This window comes from Crocuta crocuta, unplaced genomic scaffold, assembly GCF_008692635.1.
Source record: "Crocuta crocuta isolate KB4526 unplaced genomic scaffold, BGI_CrCroc_1.0 scaffold115, whole genome shotgun sequence".
Classification (NCBI taxonomy): domain Eukaryota; kingdom Metazoa; phylum Chordata; class Mammalia; order Carnivora; family Hyaenidae; genus Crocuta; species Crocuta crocuta.
This window is the reverse complement of record NW_027530575.1, coordinates 7,508,479-7,532,667: the sequence shown is the minus strand read 5'-3', so window position 1 is coordinate 7,532,667 and position 24,189 is coordinate 7,508,479. Positions and strand designations below refer to the sequence as shown.

At 57.7% G+C, this 24,189-nt stretch overlaps 1 protein-coding gene across 1 annotated transcript in view; it reads left to right on the top strand.

Moving 5' to 3' along the window:
• The window catches only part of DNM2 (dynamin 2), an 81,453-nt gene that overhangs the window by 21,199 nt on the left and 36,065 nt on the right, over window positions 1-24,189 (top strand). The window contains exons 4-6 of the mRNA XM_077767972.1: window positions 9,185-9,258; window positions 20,679-20,828; window positions 22,206-22,409. Of these exons, the coding sequence (XP_077624098.1) occupies window positions 9,185-9,258; window positions 20,679-20,828; window positions 22,206-22,409 (428 nt within the window). The remainder of the gene's footprint in view (window positions 1-9,184; window positions 9,259-20,678; window positions 20,829-22,205; window positions 22,410-24,189) is intronic.

Sequence of the window (24,189 nt, the reverse complement as noted above, 5' to 3'; positions counted from 1 at the left end):
CGGGGAAGGGCGGTGGGGCCGTCCTGTCCTGCATGACACTGTGGACCCGTCTGTCTGGACAGCTTCTCGCCCTGTCATCTGGGAGGGGCTCTGGGAAGAGGCTTGGGGAGGACACACACCCATTCTCCTACTTGAAGAAGGAGCCTGCCCAGAGGATGGTTCTGGAATGCTAGCAGGGGGGCAGGGCACTGCCTGACCTCCTTCCTGCCTGTTTACCAACATCCTGCCTCTGGGTCCCGCTGGGCCTCCCAGGTGGTGACACACACAGAAGTAGGAATCCGTATGTGGCTGACCTGTGGCTCCTGCGCCTTCTTCTGTCCCCATCGCACCTCGTTTTATAGACGGGGACTTTGGGCCCAGGATGTGCGTGCCCTTGCTGCCCAGGTCACAGAGCTGGCATGTGGCTGCGACATGTGCCACAGCTGTCTGCTGCAGGGTGGAGCGGTGAGGCCACTGAGGGGACCCCCCCAGGAGGGGCAGAGTCGAGCACTTGGGTTCCCAAATGCCTGTGTCTTTTCTGTCACCTATGAAAGCGCGACTCGGCTGCCTGGTGGCTCTGGCGCTTCTGGATACAACAGCAACGTTAAGAATTAATATTTGCCTCTTGGGGCACCCGGGTGGCTTAGTCGGTTAAGCGTCTGACTTTCACTTAGGTCATGATCTCGCGGTTCGTGGGTTCGAGCCCCACGTCGGGCTCTGTGCTGACTGCCAGCTCAGAGCCTGGAGCCTGTTTCAGTCTGTGACTCCCTCTCTCTCTGGCCCTCCCCTGCTCGCGCTGTCTCTCTCTCTCTCTCTCCTAGAAATAAATAAAACATTTAAAAAAAGAAAAAAAGAATTAATATTTGCCTCTTATAAAAGTTATAAAGTTACGGAAGACCGAAATTCAAGGCATGTCTGAGACCATGAAGCAGGAGGTTTTCCCATCTGCATTCCGTAGCGCTGCTTCCATTGGGCCCGGGTGTCACCTCCAAGTTTGTTGTCACCACACAGGCCAGAAGCGGGCACAAGCACGAAGAAAACTTCGGAGGACGTAGTCTGTTCCGCGCATCACACTTTGCTTTCAGCACCGTGGCCTGGATTGGCTCCCGGGCCAGTCCCATTCCACGGCCTTCTAGGTGGATAACGGATTTCACTCTGGAAGGCACTGCCGCAGGGACACACCAGCCTTGCAGACCCGCTCGGAAGAAGGAAAACAGGGGGACGTGGGGCAGGGGTGCCAGTAGAGGACAGTCAAGCCTCTCAAAAGAGTGGACATCTGAGTTGAATCCTGAGCGACCAGAGGAAGCCAGGATTATGGAGAGGCTCCGAAGAGATTTCACGCAGAAGAGCAGCACATGCAAAGGTCCTGCGGCAGAAATAGATTTGGCCTGTTTGGGGGGTCCTGGGTGGCTCAGTCGGTTAAGCGTCTGACTTTGGCTCAGGTCATGATCTCACGGCTCGTGGGTTTGAGCCCTGTGTCGGGCCCTGTGCTGAAAGCCAGCTCAGAGCTTGGAGCCTGCTTCAGATTCTGTGTCTCCCTCTCTCTCTGACCCTCCCCTGCTCACGTGGTCTCTCTCTCTCTCAGAAATAAATAAAAACATTTTAAAAAATTAAAAAAAAAAAGATTTAGCCTGTTTGCCGTACCTTGACCAGAAATGTGGCTCGGTGAGAGCAGAGAGGTGACAGGGTGATTGCTCAGGGCCTTGAAGGCCATCAGGAGCACTTTGGAGCAGAGGAGGGTCACGCTCTGATTCATACATGTCCTGTTTTCCCTTGATTGTATAGGGCAGATGCTCTCTTTTGGGCACCATGGTAAGAACTTTTCAAATCCTCCCGACTGCCTGCCATCTGAGGCAGGTGACGCTGTCCCCACTTAACAAATAGCAAATGAGGAAACTGAGGCACAGAAAGGTGACCAGACCTGCCCAGATTGTCTGGAAAATGCAGGTGCCTGGATTCCCGCTGGGGTCTGCAAGGCCCACGAGCCACAGCTGCTGGTCTCCACAGGCCACTTCCTGCTTGTGCTTTCGGCCCGGCCCCCAGAAGAGACCATGGAGCAGGTGACCCTGTGGCTGAGTGCCAGGGGTGGGGCTGACTCTGGGACCTGCAGAATTCCTGAGCAGGGAGGAGCCTGCTGGGAGTTGTGAAGGGCTGGCGCCTGGAGCGGGATTGTGAAAGGCGACAAGGCGCCAGCCCCCGTCTCCACCTAAGCCCCCGTCTCGTCGTTGGGTCCTTTATCCCACAAACTGGTCACTTGCCCTGTGCTGGCTCTGTACCGAGAGCTGAGGAGAGGTCGGAGACCGTGCCGGGCAGAGGCCCCTGCTCCTACGAGGCTGCCACTCTCAACAGACGGGTGGGAGGGAGGGAAGGGATGGACCACAGTCATGTGAACCAATCAGTAAATTGGAAGATGCCAGTTCTGAGTAGAATTGAGAACTGAGCGGGATGGGGACCTGCTTTATATTTGGGGGGTGCCGGGAGGTGGGTAGAGAAGAGATAGTTTGGCCGGGAGTTTTTAGTTGGCCCTGTGGAGGTTGCCGGCAGAGATTTTTAGGCTGCAGGAGCAGTCAGTGCAAAGGCCCTGAGGCAGCCATACCTGTTTGGGGGGAACATGGCAGAGAATAATGTAGCAGGAGCTGAGTAAGCAAAGGGGAGAATAGGAGGAGGGGAGGTGAATAGGGAGGTGACTGGGCAGGCCGTGCAGGGCCTTCTGGGCCTTAGAGGACTTGGGGTTTTTACCCCAAGAGAGGTGGGGACCTTGGGAGGCCTCTGAACAGAGAGGTACATGGTCTGACCTGGCATCCACACGCACCCTGTGGCCGCTTCGGGGCCGACGGTGGGTAGCCTAAGAGGCAGCAGCTGCACTGGTCCAGGCAAGCACGGTGGCCTGTGTGATGGCCATGGATGTACAGACAAGTGGACCAGCTCGCGCTCCTTCCGGAGGCGGACCCAGCAGGGCTTGCTGCCGGGCTGGGCGGGCAGTGAGAGCCGGCGGGAGCCCTGGGTCTGCAGTCTGAGTCAGCCTGCCTGCCCCTCGGGGTGACGACAGGGACACAGTGGCACTTGCCTGGGGCCACTGAGTGCGGGCTGGGCTCTGAGGGACCAGTAGTTACTGTTGAGTGGCATCCAGATGGGTGGTAGGGAGGCAGGGACTGGGTGGGGACCGGTGGGCCGTATAGACTGGATAGTGCGGCCCCAGAGGCCCAGCGATGAGCTCTGCTTAGTTTCTAGCCAGACCACAGAGGAAGCCCTGGGGGTGTGCGGATGATGGGGCGGGGGCGTCTGCATCACTGCCATCCTGCCTCTGTGCCCATCCCAGCTCTGCTCCTTCCTTGCTGCGTTGCCTGGGCAAGTCCTGAAACTGAGCCTTAGTCTGCCTGTCTGAGAAATGGGAGTATTGGCCCTGGTGTCATTCTTTTGGTCTTGCTGGAGGGTTTGCTGAGATGTTGCCCAAGATGGGGTTAGAGCTGGGCCAAGGGGCGGCCAGGGCTCCCTGTATGGGCTCTGACCAGAGCCTGAGAGAGTCGGCTGGGTCCAGACAGGTCCCTGGAGCCGAGGGCTGTTCCCGTGGCTGGCGCTGTGCTGAGGTCTCCAAGCCACACTGAGGCTTTGAGCGACCCCCGTGAGGCTATGGCGATGAGGAAGGGATTCAAGCCTAGGGCGCTTAGGGGTCCTCTGGTCACCAGCTGCTCAGGTGAGGGGTGACCTGGCACTTAACAGCTCTGTGACTCATCGTCTGCCAGCTTATCTGTTTGTTTTCCCTCCCCTGGGAAGGCCTCCACCTGCCCACCTACCAGCCAGCCTGGGGTTTCAGGCTCTTCTGTTCCCTCAGCCAGGCATCCCCACCCCTGTGTAGGGCTGGAAGTCAGCGGGCTCCTGGTGGGACCTGTGCTCAGTTCAAAAGACAGTAANGTGCCCTCCTTACCTTCCAGGGAGAGGTGGTTCATAGGCTTGGAGAGGATCACGTGACGTGTGCAGGTCAGGAGGCCAGCAGGGCCTTCCCTGAAGGCTGAGTGGCATCCTCTCATCCCACCGATTGGCCGCGCCCATGCCCAGAGAAGGTGGAGGCCACACGGCTCATGTGGGCAGGGCTGGGCTTTGAACACAGGCTCTCTGGTTCCAGAGTCCATATTCCTCCTGGCCATTCAGTAGACATTTAATGATCACCTGCTGTATGCTAGGCACCATTCTAGGTGCTAGAGACTCAGCAGTGGCCAGGCAGGGGGGAAGCCATGTGCTGTCACTGGACAAGACTTCCATTGAAAGCCATGTTGTGAGAGCGGGAAGGGGCACGCTTTTGGGAGGGAGGGGTGCAGACCGTCGCATCTGCCTGAGGATGGGCACGCAGTGCCTGTCGGGAGGGAGTTCCTGGCAGAAGGAATAGTCCCTGCAGAGACTGGAAGCCGGAAGTGAAGAGAGCCCAGAGCAGGAGGAAGTAGGGGTGGGGCTGGAGGTGGTGGGTTGGGCAGGTAGAGAACCCTGTCAAATGTGGGATTCATCGTGTGATTTTTTTTTTTTAATGTTTTATTTATTTCTGAGAGAGAGAGACAGCATGAGCAGGGGAAGGTCAGAGAGAGAGGGAGACACAGAATCCGATACAGGCTCCAGGCTCTGAGCTCAGGTCATGATCTTGCAGTTTGTGAGTTCAAGCCCTGCGTTGGGCCCTATGCTGACCCCCTTGGAGCTTGGAGCCTGCTTTGGATTCTGTGTCTCCCTTTCTTTCTGTCCCTCCCCTGCTCATACTCTCTCTCAAAAATAAATAAACATCAAAGAGAGAAAGAGAACCATAGGTGGGGCACCCGTGTGGCTCAGTCAGTTCATTCCTGCTCTGGATTTCGGCTCAGGTCACGATCTCACCGTTGTGCTCCTGGGAATGGAGCACTGGGAGTGGAGCCTGCTTGGGATTCTCTCTCTCCTTCTGCCCCTTCCCTGCGCATGCTCTCTTGCTCTCTCTCAAAAAAAAAAAAAATAAATAAGAAAGAAAGGAAAAAGATCACCACAGGTAACCCGGGAGGCTCCTGTGGGCCAGGCCTGGGCCTGCAGGTTAGAGGCCAGGTGCAGAAATGAACCCCTACTCTGTGCCAAGGATCAGAGCAGACCCAGGATCCCGTCCTGGGGGGTGACGGGGCGGAGAGGGGCGGGTAGGCAGATAAGTGACCTGGAGCCTCAGTGATGAGGAAGAAACTGGGTGGTGGCGATGGGCTGGGAAGTCTCCCAGGGAGGTGTCATTTGGGCCAGGGCCGTGGGGAGTGAGTCATGGGGGCGCCTGTGTGGTTCCCAGCTGACTTCCGAGGTGGGCGGTGTTACCCCATCTTCTGGACGAGGAACCCAGAAGGAGGGGCAGGGCCGCCTACCGTGTGCAGGGCAGCCTGGGGTGGGGGCAGCAGGGTTGCGGGGGTAGGAGTCAGGGCGGAGGAAGCAGATGACTGCGGCTTGGCGGACGGCGTTCTGGGCAGAGTTACAGGGAGATGATTTCCTTCCCCCACCCAGGCCGGGAGGGCACCGGGGACCCTCTGGGCAGAGCCGAGGGCGCAGCCGGACGGGCCCTTCCTCACCAAGCCTCTTGGGAATTTCCGAGGATCTGCTTTTTGGAGGGGGACTGTCCAGTCCGAGTGCGGGTGTTGCTGCTCTTTCTGCTCAGTAGTTCAAGAGCTTCTGGAAACATGATTGGAGGAATCCGGGGGTGGTCGGCACCCAGCCTGCCGCTCAAGGCCCCGTGCGCCTGCCCACCCTCCGCCTTCAGCCTCCCCCACCTCGGGCTGCGCCTCCTTTGCCCCGGGCCGCACCCTCCAGTCACCACGAGCGCCAGCCCCGGCCAGCTGCCTTCCCTGCGCGTGCCCGGAGCGCTCGGAGATCTCTTGGGCATCGTGCTGGTCCCCGTGTTCTTCCGAGGCTCTCTGTGCCCATTGTCTGTAGCGTCACCATTGCGCCCATGGTGCCTGCCTTCCCACCCCCCCGGGACAGTCCCAGGACGGCGGGGGAGACGATGTGTGGGCCCAGAGGCCGGGTGACCTCCCACCCTGTGAACTTCAGTCCACGTTCCCACCACTCCCTGATGCCCAGTGACCTTGTTTTCTTAGATGGATCCTTGCACTCAGGAAATCACCGGACAGATCAAGATAGAATATGTTGTCCGTCCCACCAAGTTCCCCCCGTGCCCCTTCCAGAAGGTTCTCCAAAGGGAACCGGGTACTCTGATTTCTATCGCCAGAGACGAGTTTTGCCTGTTCAGGTCCACCCTCTGACTCAGCGGGAGAAACGAGGGCATGTGTGAAAATGTTCCTAGCGGCTGTATGTGCAACGACCCTGAGCTGGGAGGACCCCACCTGTCCCGTCGACTACAGAGTGGAGGGACACATTGTGGCCCGGCCGCCCCACTGGACACGGGTCAGCCGTGGAAAGGAACGTGCTTCAGTCACACACAGCAGCTTGCAGGAGCCACACAGGCAGGTGTGGGGGATTCATTCCCAGGCTTCTGTGTGGTTTGGTCCCTGGCCTGTCCCCGTCGCGTTGAAGAGGTGGGGTGGGCGACGGTGGTGCAGGCCGCGCACACTGTCACCGCTGCCGCCGGGGATTCTGCGCAGGGCTGGCGCTGATGGCTTCTAAGACGCAACACCTCTGATGCGCCAGGGGCCTCCTGTCCCTACCCCTCAGGTCTTCGCCTCTGAGCCGGGTGGCCTGGGGGCTCTCTGGGAGTGCCAGGGCCAAGGCCAGGTGTGGTGCTTGAGAGGTTAGCAGCCGCCAGCAGGCCCAGCCTGTCCCTGGGAGAGCCTGGCGTCTGCCGTGAGGTGGCTTTGCTCTCCTGGAGACGGGCTGGTGCCGCCTGGGGTGAGGGCCGAGGTGAAGAACTGACTTTGGGGCCTGGTGAGCTGCGTGGGGCCTCCTTGCCGTTCCCCCTCTCTGCCCTGTCTGCACCCCTACGTGTAGCTCACCTCCTGTTTCCCCTTCTGAGAGGGGCCTGCTCAGACCAGCCCAGCCTCCAAGCCCTCTGACCCCCGTGCAGTGCCTTCTTCGTCCCCAGCGCCTCCATCGTAACGCCTGAGGTGCAGAGGGTGACTGCCACCAGGGGCCGTGGGCTTCGTCCTCCTGGGGCTCACGGGCGTCCTGGGGATGTTCGTCCCTCTCTTTTGGGCCCTCCCACCCTCCATGGTTGGACTGTCCTCTCCTGAACTGCTGTCAGCCCTGTCCTGTGTCTGTCTACTGCTGTCTCTTACTGCCACACTCTTGGTCCAGCCTCTGTCATCACATATGTGGACCAGTGCAGTCCTCTCCTGCCTTGCCTCTGCGGCCGGCTTCCAGAGGGTTAATTTATTCAGAGAGAGAGAGAGAGAGAGTGAGAAGGGGACAGAGGATCTGAAGCAGGCTCTGTGCTGGTAACAGAGAGCCCGATGCGGGGCTCGAATCCATGAGCTGTGAGATCATGACCTGAGCCAAGGTCAAATGCTCAATCACCTGAGCCATCCAGGCGCCCCTGTCTTTCAGTGCGTCCTTTAAAGCCACACACCTTTAAAAGGGCACATCATTATAATCTGGATGTCCCTACCCCCATCTGGCTACCTTGCTCTAAGGATGATGACGGGACTCCGGCACCACCGTCACCCCACCCCTCTCCGGGCCTGCCTGCTTGAGCGCCTGCTCTGCTGCTCTGACTGAGCCCCTACGGGGCCTTTAGGCCCTGTGGCTCACAGAGGGCCCCTCATCTCATGGGCTGGGCCGCGAGCGGGTGGGCCAACCTTACTTAAGTGGTCACTGCCCCCCCCTTGCGCCCAGCCAGTGGGGTGCTGCAGACGTGTGGGGCCGCCCACAGGCTGTCACGCGTGCCTGGGTGCGCCCCCTTCCCTCCAGCAATCCCCCTCCCCCCGGGTTATTAACACGTTCCCAGGGATTCTGACAGCCAGCCTGCGCTGGACCCAGCGGCCTCCTCCGGGGCCTTCCAGGCTCCCAACAGGGGTTCCCAGGAGGTGCCCCCCCGGGGCGCTGTGGCTGTCACAGTACCGGGGAGCGGTGATGGCGGTGGCCCTGGGTTGAGAACCCCAGGATGGTGTTGTCTTGCTGCATACGGGACACGCCTGCACACTGCCCCCGGTCCTGTGTCCCGCACAGGTTTCAGATCTACTTCTGTGCAAACCTTGTTTGAAATTTTCTGAACCTAGAACTTTTCTCCGTTTTACATGAGACAACAAAGAATCCTTTGCATGGCTGTAATCTCTGACAATCCCTCTGCTACTTCAGCACTCACTGAACCCTACTCTTTGGCTGTCTTTTTTTTTTTTTAACTTTTTAAGAATCTATTCATTTTTGAGAGATAGAGTGTGAGTGGAGGACGGGGGCGGGAGGGGGAGGACACAGAATCCGAAGCAGGCTTCTGGCTCTGAGCTGTCAGCACAGAGCCCGACACGGGGCTCGAACCCACGAGCAGTGAGATGGTGAGATCATGACCTGAGCCGAAGTCGGTCGCTTAACCGACTGAGCCACCCAGGTGCCCCTGGCTGTCCTTTCCTAATGGCCCAGAGCACCTTCTAGTCGTCCTGGTTTGCATGAATCCACACGTATCAGTAGAAGTCGGTGTAGGTGGTGCCTATATCCATAGTGAAACACACAGGGTATATTTTTTTATATTTAACAGCTTTATTGAGGGATTGTTTATGTACTAGGAAATTTTACTGTTTTTAGTAAACTTACAGTAAATATTAGCATCACCACAGTCAAGTTTTAGAACATTTCCAGCACCCCAGAAAGCTCCCTCCTTGTGTCTGACCCCCTGGGCAATCCACTTCCTACCTATGTCACTTTGCTTTTTGGGGACATGAAACACGTATTTTGTCACCAACTACTTTCCTCTTATTTCGTCTTCATATACGGATGGCATTAAATTAATTTTAAACATGCATGTAGGAAATGTATTCATTTCTTTGGGGTGTAGGAGATGTTCAAATATTTGTCAACGAAAGGGCTCTTTGGGGCATGCCGGGGCCAGAGGGAAAAACGGGTTCTACTCATCAGCAGCCTTCAAGCCAGTCTCTCCTCTGCCCCGGTGGCCTCAGGACCCTCGGAGGTCAGAGTGTTCCCAGTATCTGGCTGGGACACTGGTGTCTTTGCTGAGGCTGCCCCAGTCGCAAGGCGGGATTGCTCCACACGTGTGGTCACACTTCCTGCCCCGCAAGCCAGCCGCATGAGTAATTTGTGTCCTTTTCCCCTCCCACAGGGACTTCCTTCCCCGAGGCTCAGGAATCGTCACCCGGCGGCCTCTCATTCTGCAGCTCATCTTCTCAAAAACAGGTACAGTGAGGCAGCTTACTGCTGCGGCAGGAAATGAGCACGGGCGCAGTGCCTAGCCGGAGTGCGGGGGGCCAATGGCGTCGGGGGTCTTGGGCCGTCATTTGGGCTTGAACTCAGCCTTTTCCATCTGTGCAGGGAAGTTGAAGCGCAGTTCAGTGAACACCCACCCCCCTTGTGTCCTCACTTGTGACCAGGCTGCCAGGTGCCATGTCTGCTTGCTCTGTTGTGGATGACACATTTTTTTTTTTGCTGAATGAACCGTTTCAAAATCAGTAGCAGACATTGGAACACATCAAGCTGGAGGGCGTCCCCTTGCAGTGAGGACGCCTTCCTAGTCACGGGACCACACCCAAGAAAAGTAATCACCCCTGCATGTGATCTTGTGCCCAGCCCATCATCAGGTTGCCAGTTGTCCCCTAGCGACCCTCCCTGGCTAGTTCTGCAGCTGCTGCGATCTGCCCCCTGCTGCACCGCGCTGTCCTGTCTCCTCTTTTCTTTAGGGCCGCATTGCCATGTCAGTCACGCCTTGGATTTTGGAGAGCCACCCGCTGAATGTAGAATGGCCCATATGGAGGCTTTTTTCTGGCTTCCCCTCGGTGGCCTCGGTTTATTTCTGTCCTTTCCACACAAGCCTGGCATGATGTGGGCGTGTCTCCCACAATAAAACCCACTCGGGCCTCCTTGGAAAGCATCTTGGGTCAGAAGCTGGAAGGGGAGAAAGGAGCCTTGGGGGCATGGCCTCACCTCACTCCGGAGTCGCGAGCGGCCTCCATGCTGCTTCCCCAGTGACCTGGAGTATCACCCTTGGTCGGTTCAGCACTCAGTGGGGGCCAGTCTCACCGCACGGCCCGGTTAAACACACCCAAACTAGGAAGGCAGCTGACACACCCCCATTTGACGGGGACACTGACGCTTAGCCGGGTCACCTACCTTTACACTGGGCACCAGATCTGGGACGGGCACCAAGCGAGTCAGACCTCAGACCAGGCTCTCTGCTGTTGGGCCCAGAGTCAGGCTCTCTCGCTTTCATCTTCTGACCCCGCCCAACCCAGCTGGGAGTGGGCGTGGATCCAGTGAGAGGCGATAGCGGATTGGTCCATACCTCCTCCTCATGAGTTCTGCCGTATCATAGGCCACAAGCAAGCCAATGGGCTGCTTCCCCTGGATTCAGCTGTCCAATCAGCTGGGCCCAGACTGGCGGCGGCAGAGCCACAGGTTTCGGTTGACCATGGGTCAGAGTCGCGGAAAGCTTGGCCTGGTGGGTTTCTGCTTCTTATTCAGCAGGTTTCAGCAGTTTGGTGGGGGGAGGAGGGGTGAGAATATGCATTTTTAATGAGTTCCCAGCTGATGGCCGATGCTTCTGGCTCCTGGCCACACAGGGAAAACCTCTGCCCTGCTGGGAAGGCCCTGCCAGCTGAGACTGCCCGGGTTCAGATCGTGACTCTGCAGCTTACTGGCTGTATGATCCCTCAGGAGGGACTGCTGCTCGCCGTGTGTTTTCCTTTCTGGACAGCGAGGATAATAATAGTACCGACTTCGTCGGTTGCCACGAAGACCACGTTATTCAGTACGTCCAACCCCCAGAACAGTGCCTGGCACTCCATGTCCTCCCCGTGTGGTGCTGACTCAGTGGCTGCGGTTTTGTGCTTTCTGCTGGCCTGTCTGGGACGGCCTGCTGGGAGAACGGGTCTGCTGGCTTTCTGTACTGGAAGGTGGTGGGCTGTTTCATGGCGGGAGGGCCTCCCTGCCCCCTCCTTGGTGGCCGTCACCCAGCTGTGGTCCACTGGAGCACTTAATGCATGCCACAGGCTGGTCCGTGCCCAGGGCACACCAGTGACTGGACCAAGGCTGCTGCCACCACCAGTCACTTGCCCATCTGGCACTCCATCGGTGCCGGGGAACAGAAGTGGGACACTTGGGGTGAGACCAGCAGGGAGACAGGCAGGCCTGGCCCCCACCAGATGGGAGTGTGTGTGTGGAGAGGGGAGGCTGACTAACTTCATCCTGGAGGGCGGGGCACCCAGGGAGCCTCCGAAGAAGTGATGTTGGAGCCGAGGCTGACGGAACTCTCCTTCCCAGCAGAGGGTGGCAGATGTGAAGAGCAGTGAAGGTGGAAACGGAGGGTGCACATCAGCCTCATGCCTGGCCTGGATTGAGGCTGGGGTCTCTGTTCCTGTCATCCCCACTTTACAGAGGAGGGAACTGAGGCTTCCAGAGATGAGGCCACTTGCCCGAGAGCACGCAGGAGGGTCACCGTGAGAGCCCAGCCTGAAACCCATGTGGTGGGGTGCACCCTAGGGCCAAGGTGTCAGTTGATCAGATCCTGTGGCTGCTGGTGAAAAAGAGACCACAGGAGCCAGCCCAGGCTAGGGGACCCGGAGGAGGTAGAAGTGGTGCCTGGGGACCAGTAGGGACGGGGTGGCCGCCATGGAGATAGGGTCGTGGTTGGATCCTGGTGGGTGGGTGGTGGAGGTGGGGAGAGAGGCCCAGGTATCCCATGTGGAAGTGGCCTTGCTGTGTCTCAGCTCACATAGTCTTCTTTCCTCACCTGACGGTGGCATCTCCAGTCTCTCTCTTTCTCTCTCTCTTTTTATTTTTGAGAGAGAGAGAGAGAGATCATGAGCAGGGGTGGGGCAGAGAGAGAGGCAGGACAGTGGGTCCGAAGCAGGCTCCGCACTGTCAGCACAGAGCCCGATGCAGGGCTCGCACCCACGAACTGGCGATCATGACCTGAGTCCAAGTTGGATGCTTAACCGACTGAGCCATCCAGGTGCCCCTTGAGTCTCCTACTGGTGCCAGTAGCTGTGTGCCCACTCTGCTGGAACTCATCTGGGTGCCAGAGAGGCAGAACAGGGTGGCAGACATGGGGTGCTGTTGTCAGGCCGAGAAGGGAAAGGATGAGGTGTGGGAGAGTATATTGGACATTGGATCTACTCTGGGAGAACATTCTAGGCAGAGGCGACAGCATGTGCAAAGCTGTGAGGTGGGGGAGGGGCAGGAGGCAGGGGACGTGGCCTGGGAGTCTGGTGAGGGATTCAGGCAGTGAGAGCCCAAAGAGCACTTGGGTGGGGAGACCTGGCTCAGCCACCAGCTGCCTTGTGCAGGAAGGACGTGCAGGGATAGGTTTGCGGGCGGGAGGCCAGGGAGGGGTTAGTCTAGAGCCCTGCAAGAGGTTATGAGGCCTGGCCCAGGCCAGTGCTCTGAGGGTGAAGTTCAGTCTAGAATGACCCTGAGGTGGAGGGAGGGGGTGTCCAGGGCGATGGACAGCAGAGGTGCCCGGGCTGGGTGGGGGGTGGGACACCCCACTAGCAGGAAGGATGAAGCTGGTGTAGCTGGGTGTAGGTGGGATGTGCTGATTGGCCGAGGGCCCTCTAGGGAGTAGACTTTTGTCGTGCCCACTCTGGAGAACAGGACTCTGGAGCCCCGCAGCTGACCCTTACAGTCCCGGGCCTGGGCCAGCTGGCCTCCCTCTCTGTGTCTCGGCTTCCTCATCTGTAAGACGGGTGCTAGTGGTACCCCCTCTGTGGCCCCAGCACTCCATGTGGCTTTGACATGGCTGCCGACTCCCGTGGGGTCTGGGGGCCCACGATGTGACTTAGAGGCTGGGTCTCAGCCCTCCTCTCTGAGGCCTGGGACACCCAGTGATGTCTGGCTGCTGGTCCAGAGTACTCTTGGTGAGCCATTACTTTTAACTTTTTTTTTTTTTTTAAGTAGGCTCCGTGCCCAGCGCAGAGCCCAACACCAGGGCTTGAATTCACAACCCTGAGATCAAGAGTCAGATGCTTAACCAGCTGAGCCGCCCAGGCGCTCCAGACTTTTAATCTGCTTCGTTTAAAAATTACCTAAGACTGAACGGGGGCACCTGGCTGGTTTAGTCAGTAAAGCATGTGATTCTTGATCTCAGGGTTGTATGTTTCAGGCCCGCGTTGGGCACAGAGGTTACTTAAAAAGAAAATCTTAAAAAAAAAAAAATTACCTAAGGCTAGAGCCGCCAGGAATTTTGATGGCTCCCTGGTGAACCGTGATCCTCTGGGAGCCACCCCTTGGTCTTGTAAACCCTGGGTGCGGGGGACTGTTCTTGTGTGGAGTGTGGCCTCCAGAGCCTTCCTTCCCTTGACCTTGACTGCTGCTCTCAGAGGTCAGAGAGGGGATGGCAGGGCTTGGCTCCCAGCTCTCTTCTTAAAGCTTTGTGACCCTGATAGGGCCTTGCTGGCCTCTGGGACCTTGCCTCCTCCTGGTCCCCTCGCCGCAGCCACAATCCCCCTCTTCACTCACCTTCAGGATCAGCTCATCCATTTGTGCCTCCAGGCCTTTGTCTCCCAAGGTCCTCCTCCTGCTGGGTGGGCCCCCGCCCCCGCCCCATCATTGCTGCCTGCTGTTCCTCCTCAGGTAACCCCATCCTGTTCTTGTATTCTTACTGGTTTCTCGCCCCCAGAAGTCCGTCCCAGAAAGCACTGATCTGCTTTGTTGTGGGATCATCGACAGCCCTTTCTCCAGCACCTGTCCTGTGGGCCTGGTCCCCACGGGGCCTTTCCTCTGAAGCTGGTAGACTCTGCAGCGTTCGGGGCATGGCCTTGTCTCTTGATGAGGAAGCAAGAGCCAGGAGCTCATGAGAGTCAGCCTGGGGGCCGCCCGGATGCTGGCTGTGGCTGTCGCTCTCTCCCGTACGTGGGGTGGGGTTCTCCCAGTTTCTGGTGGACATTTCACCCTGTGGGTGGCGCTCAGCTCCATTCTGACACCACCTTCCTGGGGAGAGTGTCCCATCCCACAGCGGAAGGGCTCAGCCCCTCCAGCCTGTGGTCTTCCGCCCCCACCGCCAGTCACAAGTCCGGGTTGTCACCTGTGCGTCTCGCCCCCTGGCTGTAGATCTGAGGTCCCCATGACCCCCTCCCAGCTCCTCCACATGTTCACCAGCCGGGAAGTTCTCTGAAGCCTGGCCTCTGGGTGCTTCATGGAGGCCTCATCACATAGGCACGATTGATTGAATCATTGACCTTCGGTGATTGATTCAACGGAGCCCCTCGTCCTGCCCAACCCCAACGGAGTAGGGGTTGGGCAGGGCGGGGCTAAAAGTTCCAGGCTTCTAATCACATAAATTGGTCCCCCTGGCACAGCCCCCCCTCCTTACGTGCTTTCCAGAAGTCACGTCATTAAACTATTGTGTCGTTGAGAGGGGTTTGGGCTCAGGCTCCTAAAGACACCTTTGTCACACTTATCACTTAGGACATTCCAAGGACTTTAGGAGCCCTGTGTCAGAAATGGAGGGTGGAGCTCCAAACGTGCATTTCTTACTGTAAATCTCAACAGCCCGCCTTCCCGGTGGGTGGCTGTGTCCTAGGTTGGGAGGTCTTCACACTTGTCTCCAGTCAGAGGAGCTGCAGGGCCCTTCAGACTCGCAGGTGCCGCACGCTCCTCTCGGTTGGCTAAAGCCTCTGCACTGTCCCCCTCGATTGGCTCCATTCGATCGTGTGGTACTCAGGGTCTCTCAGGTGTGTCTGAGTCCCCGAGTCACTCCCCCGCCCCGTCCCGGCCGGCCTGCCTGTCGACGCCAGGTTTGCAGGAAGGCAGACCCCATCTCCTGCCACCAGAGTCACCCTGGCAGTTCCACTCCTCGCGGGGTTGACCATGGGGAAGGGACAGGGAAAGTCCATGAAGCCCCGGGCAGGGCTGCTCTGTGCAGAGCCCTGAGACCCCGAGGTGGCCCCCCGAGGTCTCCTGACAGGCAGCTAAGCTGGCTGTGTGCCCCCTGTGGGCCCAGCACTATGGAATTTGATTTCATAGCAGCCCCACACCTGGGTTCAATGTTGTCTCATTTCCTTGTGGGGAAACTGAGGCACGGGGGTGGGGATGGCGAGGCTGGAACTCTGAGCTGGGAGTGGCTAGGCACGCCCATCTCTGTCTCTCTCCTGTCACCTCCCCATGTCGCCAAGGTGCCTGATTCAGCCTTTCCAGGCTGGAGAAGCCGGGCCGAAGGCAGGTTGTTGCAGAAGAGCTTGGGCATTTCACAGTCTGCCCGCGGGCTGGGGTCGGTGCCTTCGGTCCTGTGGGCCTCCTCCGGCTCCTTTAAAACGGGAAGGTCCTAAGTCCCCTCAGGAAGCCAGGCCTGAGGGAACAGGGGCCACTGTCATAGGGCTGCTTCCTTGGGCCCCGGTGGCCTGATACCCAGAGGGTGGCTGCATGTAATTGTCATCTCCCTTCTGAGGACCTTTCTTTTTTTTGAAATAAATTTATTTAATTAAAAAAATTTTTTTGAGACCAAGCGAGTGAGGGAGGGGTAGAGAGGGGGTGAGCGAGAATCCCAAGCAGGCTCTGCACTAACAGTGCAGGGGCTCGAACTCACGAACCTTGAGATCATGACCTGAGCTGAAGTCGGGCACTTAACCAACTGAGCCACCCAGGTGCCCCTTGAGGGGACCTTCTTTTTTTTCCCCCCTTTATTATTTTTTAAAATTTATTTCTGAGACAGAGAGAGACAGCATGAGCAGGGGAGGGTCAAAGAGAGGGGGAGATACAGAATCTGAGACAGGCTCCCGGCTCTGAGCTGTCAGCATAGAGCCCAATGCGGGGCTCGAACCCACAAACCCTGAGATCATGACCTGAGCCGAAGTCGGATGCTTAACCGACTGAGCCACCCAGGCGCTCTGAGGGGACCTTCTTGAAGGGCCCGAGAGATGGCCCAAGTGGGGATTGGCTGCTTAGCACAATGGGGACCCAGTTGGGACTCAAGAGAGTGATGTCCTCCTAGGCTGTGGCACCTAACGATTTTTAATAGGTCACTTGATAAGTTTTATTAAACAACCACTAGGCACCAGGCGCCGGGTAGAGTGGTGACCCCCTAAGTGTGCTCTCTTGCAGCTCCGGCCTTAGCAGGGGACACCTGAGCCTGTGGTGTGTCAGGGTGAGGGCCGCCGTGGAAGAGGGTGTAAAGTGCCAGGGTATCTCCTGGGTCCCTGGTGGTCAGGGTGGGCCTCCCAGCGGAGGTGTTTAGGGCCGAGACCTGAAGGAGATGAGGGAACAAGCCCTGGAGGGAGGGCAGAGCCTCTTTCTAGAAAGAGCCATAAGGGCATTCACTGTCCCCACAGTGAGGATGCGGGCAGGAAGACCCGTGGTGGGAGAGGGTGGCTGGCGCCTCTGGGTCAGCAGCACGAGTGCTGGACAAGGGCCCGGGTTATTGCTTCACTCCTGGCTTGTGCCAGGCCCGGCCCTCCCCCCACCCCCAGGCTGTCCCTCCTCCCAGGGAAGGGCGTGGCTCCAGGGCCCGGTGGCAGTGGCCGGGTGTGTGGCTGTCAGTGCTGCAGCAGGGGCCAGGGACTGGCGGGACTGGACTGGTCGGGTCATCTGTGCACGAGCGAGGGCGGACTAGGAAACTGGCAGCCGGGCTGGGGACGGAGGGCCGTGGCTGCTGGGGACGAGCTCCGTCGTCCCAGACCCTGAGCTCAGCCTCAGGGCCTCCGATTTACTCTTTACTCTTTGGGATCATTAAAAAATCAAAAATCTTTAGCGTTCCTGCAAATACAGGGCTGTGGAGCCCCCGGCAAAGCCCCTCCTGCCTCTTTCTCAGGGAGCCTGGCCCAGAGGCCGAAGTGACCCAGGGAGGCTTCCGTCCTTCCGCAGACGCCCTGGGCCCAGAGCATCCTTGGGGAATGGGGAAAGTGGCCACTGCAGAGAGATGGTGCAGGCACGCGCTCTGCCCACTGCTGCCCCTGCCTGGCTCCATCAGCACTGGGCCTGTATGGTCAAGAGGAGCTTGGGAAGGAAAGAAGGAGGAAGGTGGCGGGGGGGGGGGGGAGAAAAAAGAAGCAGGTGGCCTTGCCGGCCCCCGTCCCTGTCCAATCTTCCATATATACAGCTTGGTGGCCTTGGAGTTGGGCCCCCTTATAGAAGCTGAGGCAGGGACCGTGTTATCTTTCTGATAGTCATTCACTCACACGTGCAATTATTGAGCACTTCCGGAGGTATACTCAGAGGGATCCCCGGGGGCCCAGAGTGACTAGCGCAGATTCAGATCTCTGCCCTAGCAGGTGGACCTTCTCATAGGGAGCCAGGAAAATGCACAGGATGAGGAGGTCGGCGTTGTTAGAAGGTAGCCGTGCTTGGAGGGTCATAAGGTGCAGAAGGAGGAAAGAGATTGGAGAGGTTTATCCTGTTGGGTGGGGGCCAGAGCTGGCCTCATGGAGACGGTGACACTTGAACAGACCTGAGGGAGGCTAGGGAAGGAGCCTGCAGGAAGAGAGAAGAGCCAGTGCAAAGGCCCTGAGGCAGAAGCCCAGAGTGGCTGGAGGAGAGTGAGTTGAAGTCAGAGCTGGGGATGTGGTTAGCTGGGAGCCATGGGTGGCTCTGAGGAAACAAGGGCTGAGGTCTGGCTTTAAGAGGGTCAGTGGAGGGGCGCCTGGGTGGCTTAGTCGGTTAAGCGTCCGACTTTCACTTGGGTCACGACCTCGCGGTTCGTGGGTTCGAGCCCCGCGTCGGGCTCTGTGCTGACTGCCAGCTCAGAGCCTGGAGCCTGTTTCAGTCTGTGACTCCCTCTCTCTCTGACCCTCCCCTGCTCACGCTGTCTCTCTCTCTCTCCTAGAAATAAATAAAAAACAATAAAAAAAATTAAAAAAAAAAATAAGAGGGTCAGTGGTGTGGGGGAAAGTGAAAGCAGGCTTGGTGGAAGCTTTTTAATGTTGATATGAACCCCGGAATCCAGCACGCAGTTCAGAAGTGACCAGGAGCGCAGTAGAGTGGGCCGTGAGGGGGATGGGCCCAGAACGTATGGTTTCTGCTGCCTGTTGGGTCCCTGGGGAAGAAGCTGTGGTTTACTGGCACCGTCTGCACATCCTGCCCGTGAAGGAGTTGGTACAAGGGGAGGCCGCCACTGGGCTCCAGAGCCTGCCAGAGCCGGCAGGTCCTGGTCCCCACAAATACAGGCCCAGGGGGACCTGGCCCTGACCGGGGGGGAGCCCGGGATGCAGGATGATGTGTCAGGTGGCGTGGAGTTTAGGAAGGCTTCTCGGGGGAGGCAACAGGCAGGCGGGCCCTGGAGGAGGCGGAGCAGGTACCGAGTCTGGCAGAGCAGAGGGCCTGTGTCCTGGCCCCCAGTCCCTTCCCCGCGGCTGTGCTCCTGGAAGGGGTGTGGTTTCCGGTGGGTGCCTTGAGCCGGATGAGAACTGAGTTTTGCTGTGGGGGGTTGGGGGGCTGAGCCATTTATGGTGGCCGCTGCCTGAAGAGCAGTCAGGTGTTTCCTCTTGTCCCTGTGGAGGCTAGAGCGAGACTGTCCTTGGGAACTGGGTCAGCTGATGGGGGCGGGGGCTGGGATCCCAGCTCCTCCAGCGAGTGTCCTCACAGCCCCTGTTCCCCAGGGGCCAGAGCCCATGGGGGAAGTGGCGCTCGGTGATCTGAGCCCACAGAGTCCCCCTGACCTGAAGCAGAGAGGTTCAGAGAGGTTAACAGCCTGCCGGTGGCCTCACAAAGGCCACGTGGCTTGAGAGAGAGCCGCTACCTGGAGACAGTATCTGAACTCCAAATCCCCGCTCCCCCACCAAGCTCGGGCCGAGTCGCTTCACCTCTCTGGGCCTCCATTTCCACATCTGCAGTATGGGCATCATGGAGATGCCTGCCTGCTAAGGTGCTCGCCCTACAGGGCTTGGCCAGAGCCGGTAGGGGCCGAATGTTGGCCGTGGGTTGTTAGGTTATTAGCTGGGATGGCGACCCTCTTTGCACTCACTTCTCTCTGCCTTGTGACGCGTCTGGGGAGAGAGTCTAGACCTGCTGGGCTTTCTCCGTCGTAGGGCTCCATCTCTGTCCTTTGTACCGAGGCAGCTGATGGTGTCAGTGCTGCGATTTGTGTAGCCCAGTCTCCTCCTCCTGGAGGCGTGGGGGCGATCTCTAGTTCCTTACTCTTAGAGAGCTCACAGCTCTGTGCATCTCGGCCTGTCCGTAGTGGTCCAGGTCTAACTTTCTTTTTTTTAACTTTTATTCATTTTTGAGACAGAGACAGAGCATGAGCAGAGGGAGGGGCAGAGAGCGAGGGAGACACAGAATCCGAAGCAGCTCCAGGCTCTGAGCTGTCAGCAGCACAGAGCCTGACATGGGGACCCCCACCTCACAAACCACGAGATCATGAACTGAACCGAAGTTGGATGCTTAACTGACTGAGTCCCCCAGGCGCCCCCGTAGTGGTCCGGTTCTTTGGGCTGACTTCCTTCCATCCCCTCAGTATCCCTGCAGAGCCGTGGTGTCTGAGCCTGCAAGCCCCCTGCCTCCCCAGCATTTACTGTGAAAACACGCTCCTAGGGAAAAGATGAAGAATTGCACAGCGAACGCCTGTCGGCTCGGTACCTACACATCTGAGGATGAACACCTTTTATTCTTGCTTTTTCCTGTGTCTGATGGGGCCACCACTACTTGGTAGTCACTTACTTGTGGCCCGGACCCTTGGCATCAGTATGGCTTTTAGATACTCCAGGCTCAGAAGGCGTGAAGAGGGGCGCCTGGGTGGCTTAGTCGGTTAAGCGTCCGACTTTCGCTTAGGTCATGATCTCACGGTTCGTGGGTTCGAGCCCCGTGTCGGGGCCTGTGCTGACTGCCAGCTCAGAGCCTGGAGACTGTTTCAGTCTGTGACTCCCTCTCTCTCTGACCCTCCCCTGCTCGCGCTGTCTCTCTCTCTCTCCTAGAAATAAATAAAACATTTAAAAAAAATTTTTTTAAAAAAAGAAGGCGTGAAGAGGCTCCTGTGTCCACATGGGACCCCGCCCAGAAAGCAATTCTCCTGAGGGGTTCACATCTAGGTGGGGGGCCCTGTGATCAGCCAGGAGATGAGGCGAGACAGTGAGACGGGCTTTAGTGAGGCCACAGCTCTCCATACTGTGCCACATGCCTTGGGGAGGAAGGACAGATGGGCCCCACGGACGTGTGGCCAGCTCCAGGTCTGTTTAGGATGGGTGGCTTCTCTTTGACCCACAGCGAGGGAGGTTCTGACGTCAGGACTCAGGCTCACGTCTAACAGCAAAGCGGAAGCTTCATCACGTGTGCACCCCCCGTGGTCCGGTGACACACGCTGGTATTTCCTCTTCTGTTCATCAAAAAAATCACAGATGCTGGTTACACCCACCTGTTGGGTTTTGTTTGTTTTGTTTTTCTCAGAGTTTATCACAGCGCGTGATTTCACAAAATACCTCATGAGAGTTTCCATCCCTCGGGGATAGGACCTTCCTTGCTGGTTTTGTTCCTTGAGGGGTTCAGGGTCTGGAAGGGGCCTTGGCCTGTAGGAGCGCCCCCCCCAGTACTCACTGCAAGAACGACTCTTGCGCCCCAAATTCCTGGAGCACCTGTGACCGATGCTGCGCTTCCCCTGCTTGCCCAGGCGCCTGTCCCAGGAGGCCATCTGCCCCCTTGCTGCTCCGTCCCCTTTCGAACATTCTTTCTTTCTTTTTCAGAATATGCCGAGTTTTTGCACTGTAAGTCCAAAAAGTTTACAGACTTTGATGAGGTCCGACAGGAGATCGAAGCGGAGACCGACAGGGTCACGGGGACCAACAAAGGCATCTCCCCAGTGCCCATCAACCTGCGGGTCTACTCGCCGCACGGTAGGCCGCACAGGCGCAGGCGCTTCGGGGCGGGGGCCGAGGGAGGTCGGGTCTGAAGCACTGTGACGAAAAATATGACCCCCTCCATTTTCCTTCACGCGCACGCAGCCCTCTTGATCTCTGTCTTCCCGCTTTCGGTAGGGACATGGTATTACAGAGAATCAGTCTCAGCTCTTAAGGAAGCACAGCATGCTGGGAAGACTGTTGGGGAGGGGGTGACCAGGGCCAGTTGCAGCCCTGCACCTCTGAGGAAAGGCGTGGCCACAGTGTGGCTCCCAGGAGATGGCGGCCACAGAATGTGACACCAGCCCAGGGGAGCCGGGGCCTCTGGGTCTAGCAGCGGAGCCAGAAAGCCATTTTTCCCTGCAAAATGTTCTGATTTTTAAAACTCTGCCTCGTTTACCCAGAGCGGCCTGCCATGCTGCACAGCTTCTGGCCCTGGGCCGTGAACTGCTAACTCACATGGCATTTGGGGCATATTCCAGCATACTCTTAACTCCTCAGTAGGAGTTCTTTGAGATGAATTTTGAAATTTACTCATTTTTGGTTAAATGATGCCTGTACATGGCTCAGATTACAAAAAGCTGTATAGCAAAAACCTGCCCTGCCCTCAGTGTTATAAATGTGTTTTATATTTTACTGCCTTAAGTAAATAATTATGAATATGTATGTGTGTGCCACGTGTGTGTCTTTCACCACTTTTACTCAAGTTGTAGCCTGCATAAAATGCCACTTTTTTTTTTTAATTTTTTTTTAATGTTTTATTTATTTCTAGGAGAGAGAGAGAGAGAGAGAGAGCGTGAGCAGGGGAGGGTCAGAGAGAGAGGGAGCCACAGACTGAAACAGGCTCCAGGCTCTGAGCTGGCAGTCAGCACAGAGCCCGATGCGGGGCTCGAACCCACAAACCGCGAGATCATGACCTAAGCGAAAGTCGGACGCTTAACCGACTAAGCCACCCAGGCGCCCCTAAAATGCCACTTTTTTTGTATGAGTACAGCTCCCAAGTGTGTCTCTTATCAGAGTATCATCTTTTTGTTTTTTATGGTAAAGATTGGTGAACGACGGCCTTTGGTCATGGCTGAATTGATAGGCGCAAGTTTACTTAGCCCCAGAGAGAAGTTCTAGCCTTCTAGTGCAAACGTCCCGATTTAAAACTGCACTTAAATAGTGCAAAAGAGAGGGGCTGCCTGGGGGAGGGGGCCCTGGAAGAGGAGCTGCTGGATCAAAGGGTGTGATCTGGTTGGAGGACCGGGAATCCTGTGGCCCGGACCTGCCCGCTCCCCCCCGCTCCCTGCCCAGGACTTGGAGAAGTGGGCTGGGTAGCCGTGCCTCCCTTCCTCTATCTCTGATGACCTTTCTCTCTGGCTTCCCTACTAGTGTTGAACCTGACCCTCATCGACCTCCCGGGCATCACCAAGGTGCCCGTGGGGGACCAGCCCCCAGATATCGAGTACCAGATCAAGGACATGATCCTGCAGTTCATCAGCCGGGAGAGCAGCCTTATCCTTGCCGTCACCCCTGCCAACATGGACCTGGCCAACTCGGACGCCCTCAAGCTGGCCAAGGAGGTCGACCCCCAAGGTGACTGCTGAGCCCCCACAGTAGGAGGTCCCCTCCTGCGTGCCTGGGAGCATGGCGACTGCCACGCATCCTGGGTTCCAAGCCACTGATGTTCCCTTTGGTGCGTGACCCCTGGGAAAAGGCCCCCCCGGGATGCAGCATCTCCCTCGGGTCCAGCAATGCCGGAGGGCTGCCCCTGGGAGGCTCTCGGGTAGCGGCTGGACATTCGTCTGAGGCTTGGTCCCCGCTGTCAAAATGGCACCAGCACTGCTGAGCGCTGAGAGGACTGGTGTCCCCGTAGCCACTCGGGCCAGGCGGGGGTGGGGTACAAGGGTGATGACCTAATGAAGCCCAATGGGGTTATAGGGAGTTGTGGGGACTGTGGCATCTGTCGCTCAGGGCATTCGGGGTCAAACGTTAACGTTTATTAAGTATATGTCATTGAAGTACCTGCTCTGTGTGGGGCTCTGCTTTGGCCTTGGGACCCCTACAGGGGACAGAATGGACAGGGTCCCTGCCATGGGGGACTTGACATTTCAGCGGGGGCGACAGAAGACAATAAGGAAAGAAGCAAGTGGGACAGTTTCAGCCAGAAGTGAGCGCCGAGGAAAATCAGACCGTTTGAGACTGGCTGGGGTGGGAGGGGGTCCGAGGCCTCTGAAGACGAGAGGTTTCAGGCAAGACCAGAATGATCAATGATGGAAAGAGGCAGAAGCCAGGGAAACGGACAGGGATGCTAACTAGGCTGGGCAGGACGGGAGCCTGGGACGCCCAGGACACACGACGCCGGCGTGGCCAGGGCAGAGCAAGGCGGAGGGAGGACAGGGGGGCAAGGCTGGGGTGCGACAGACCTTCCAGGGCCTCGGTGGCTGCCGGGGGCAGCTGGCTGTGCCCTGAGCGTGGAGTGGGACACACACTCAGATAACATTTTGCAAAATGTCCTCCGACTGCCTGATGCCATGTTCGGAGGGAGTGGGGGACCAGGGAGGAGCTGAGGAACGACGGGCCCTGGGCGTCCGCTGCCTGGTTTCCAGCCCTGCCCAGGCCTGAGGGCGGTCGGGGAGGGCGGGCAGCGGATGGCCCTGTCGCGCACTGGGCTGTGAGCTCCTCAGACTCGAGGGCTGCGCGCTCAGTATCTTTGTCCCCCAAAGGATGTGCTGTGTCCCCAGGGTCATCCCAGGTGGACATTCTCCCCCAGGAGAAGCCGCCCCTGCCCACAGCCCCCTTCTGCCCCCTGTCCAGTCCCACGGAAGAGAGTGGGGTTGTGACAGATGCCACGAGGCTTGACCGGGCAGTGAGAGATGGGTGTGTGTACAGTTATGTTGCACCTGTGACCTCATTGCTGGGGTTCTTCCTTAAAGAGAACATTTTTCTGGCTTTGAAAGTATTCCTAATTCATCCTTCTTACCAGCACGTCACCAACTGTAAAATACAGAACCTAAAAGGTGACTGCAACCCTCCCCCTGCTGGGACAGGAGTGGCCACAGTCGGTAAATAACCTTTCGGAGTTTCTTCTCCCATGGATACTCACGTTTTTAAAACCGGGGTGGTCTTTCCTGGTTTTTCTGTAACGTGCATACGTGTTTCTCTGTTCTCAGGGACACCCCTGCGTGACATCCACCCAACGGGCTGCTGTTGCCCGCTCTTTGTTCTTGAGCATTTGGGTCGATTCTTGTCTTTCATAAATGATTATCCGGTGAAATCTGACATTTCCAATTGAGTCAGTGCCCCCCCCGTCACATCCCTCTGCCGCACTCTCTCTGCCCCTCCCCGCCCTCCCTGGCAAACTTGGGGGGGAGTA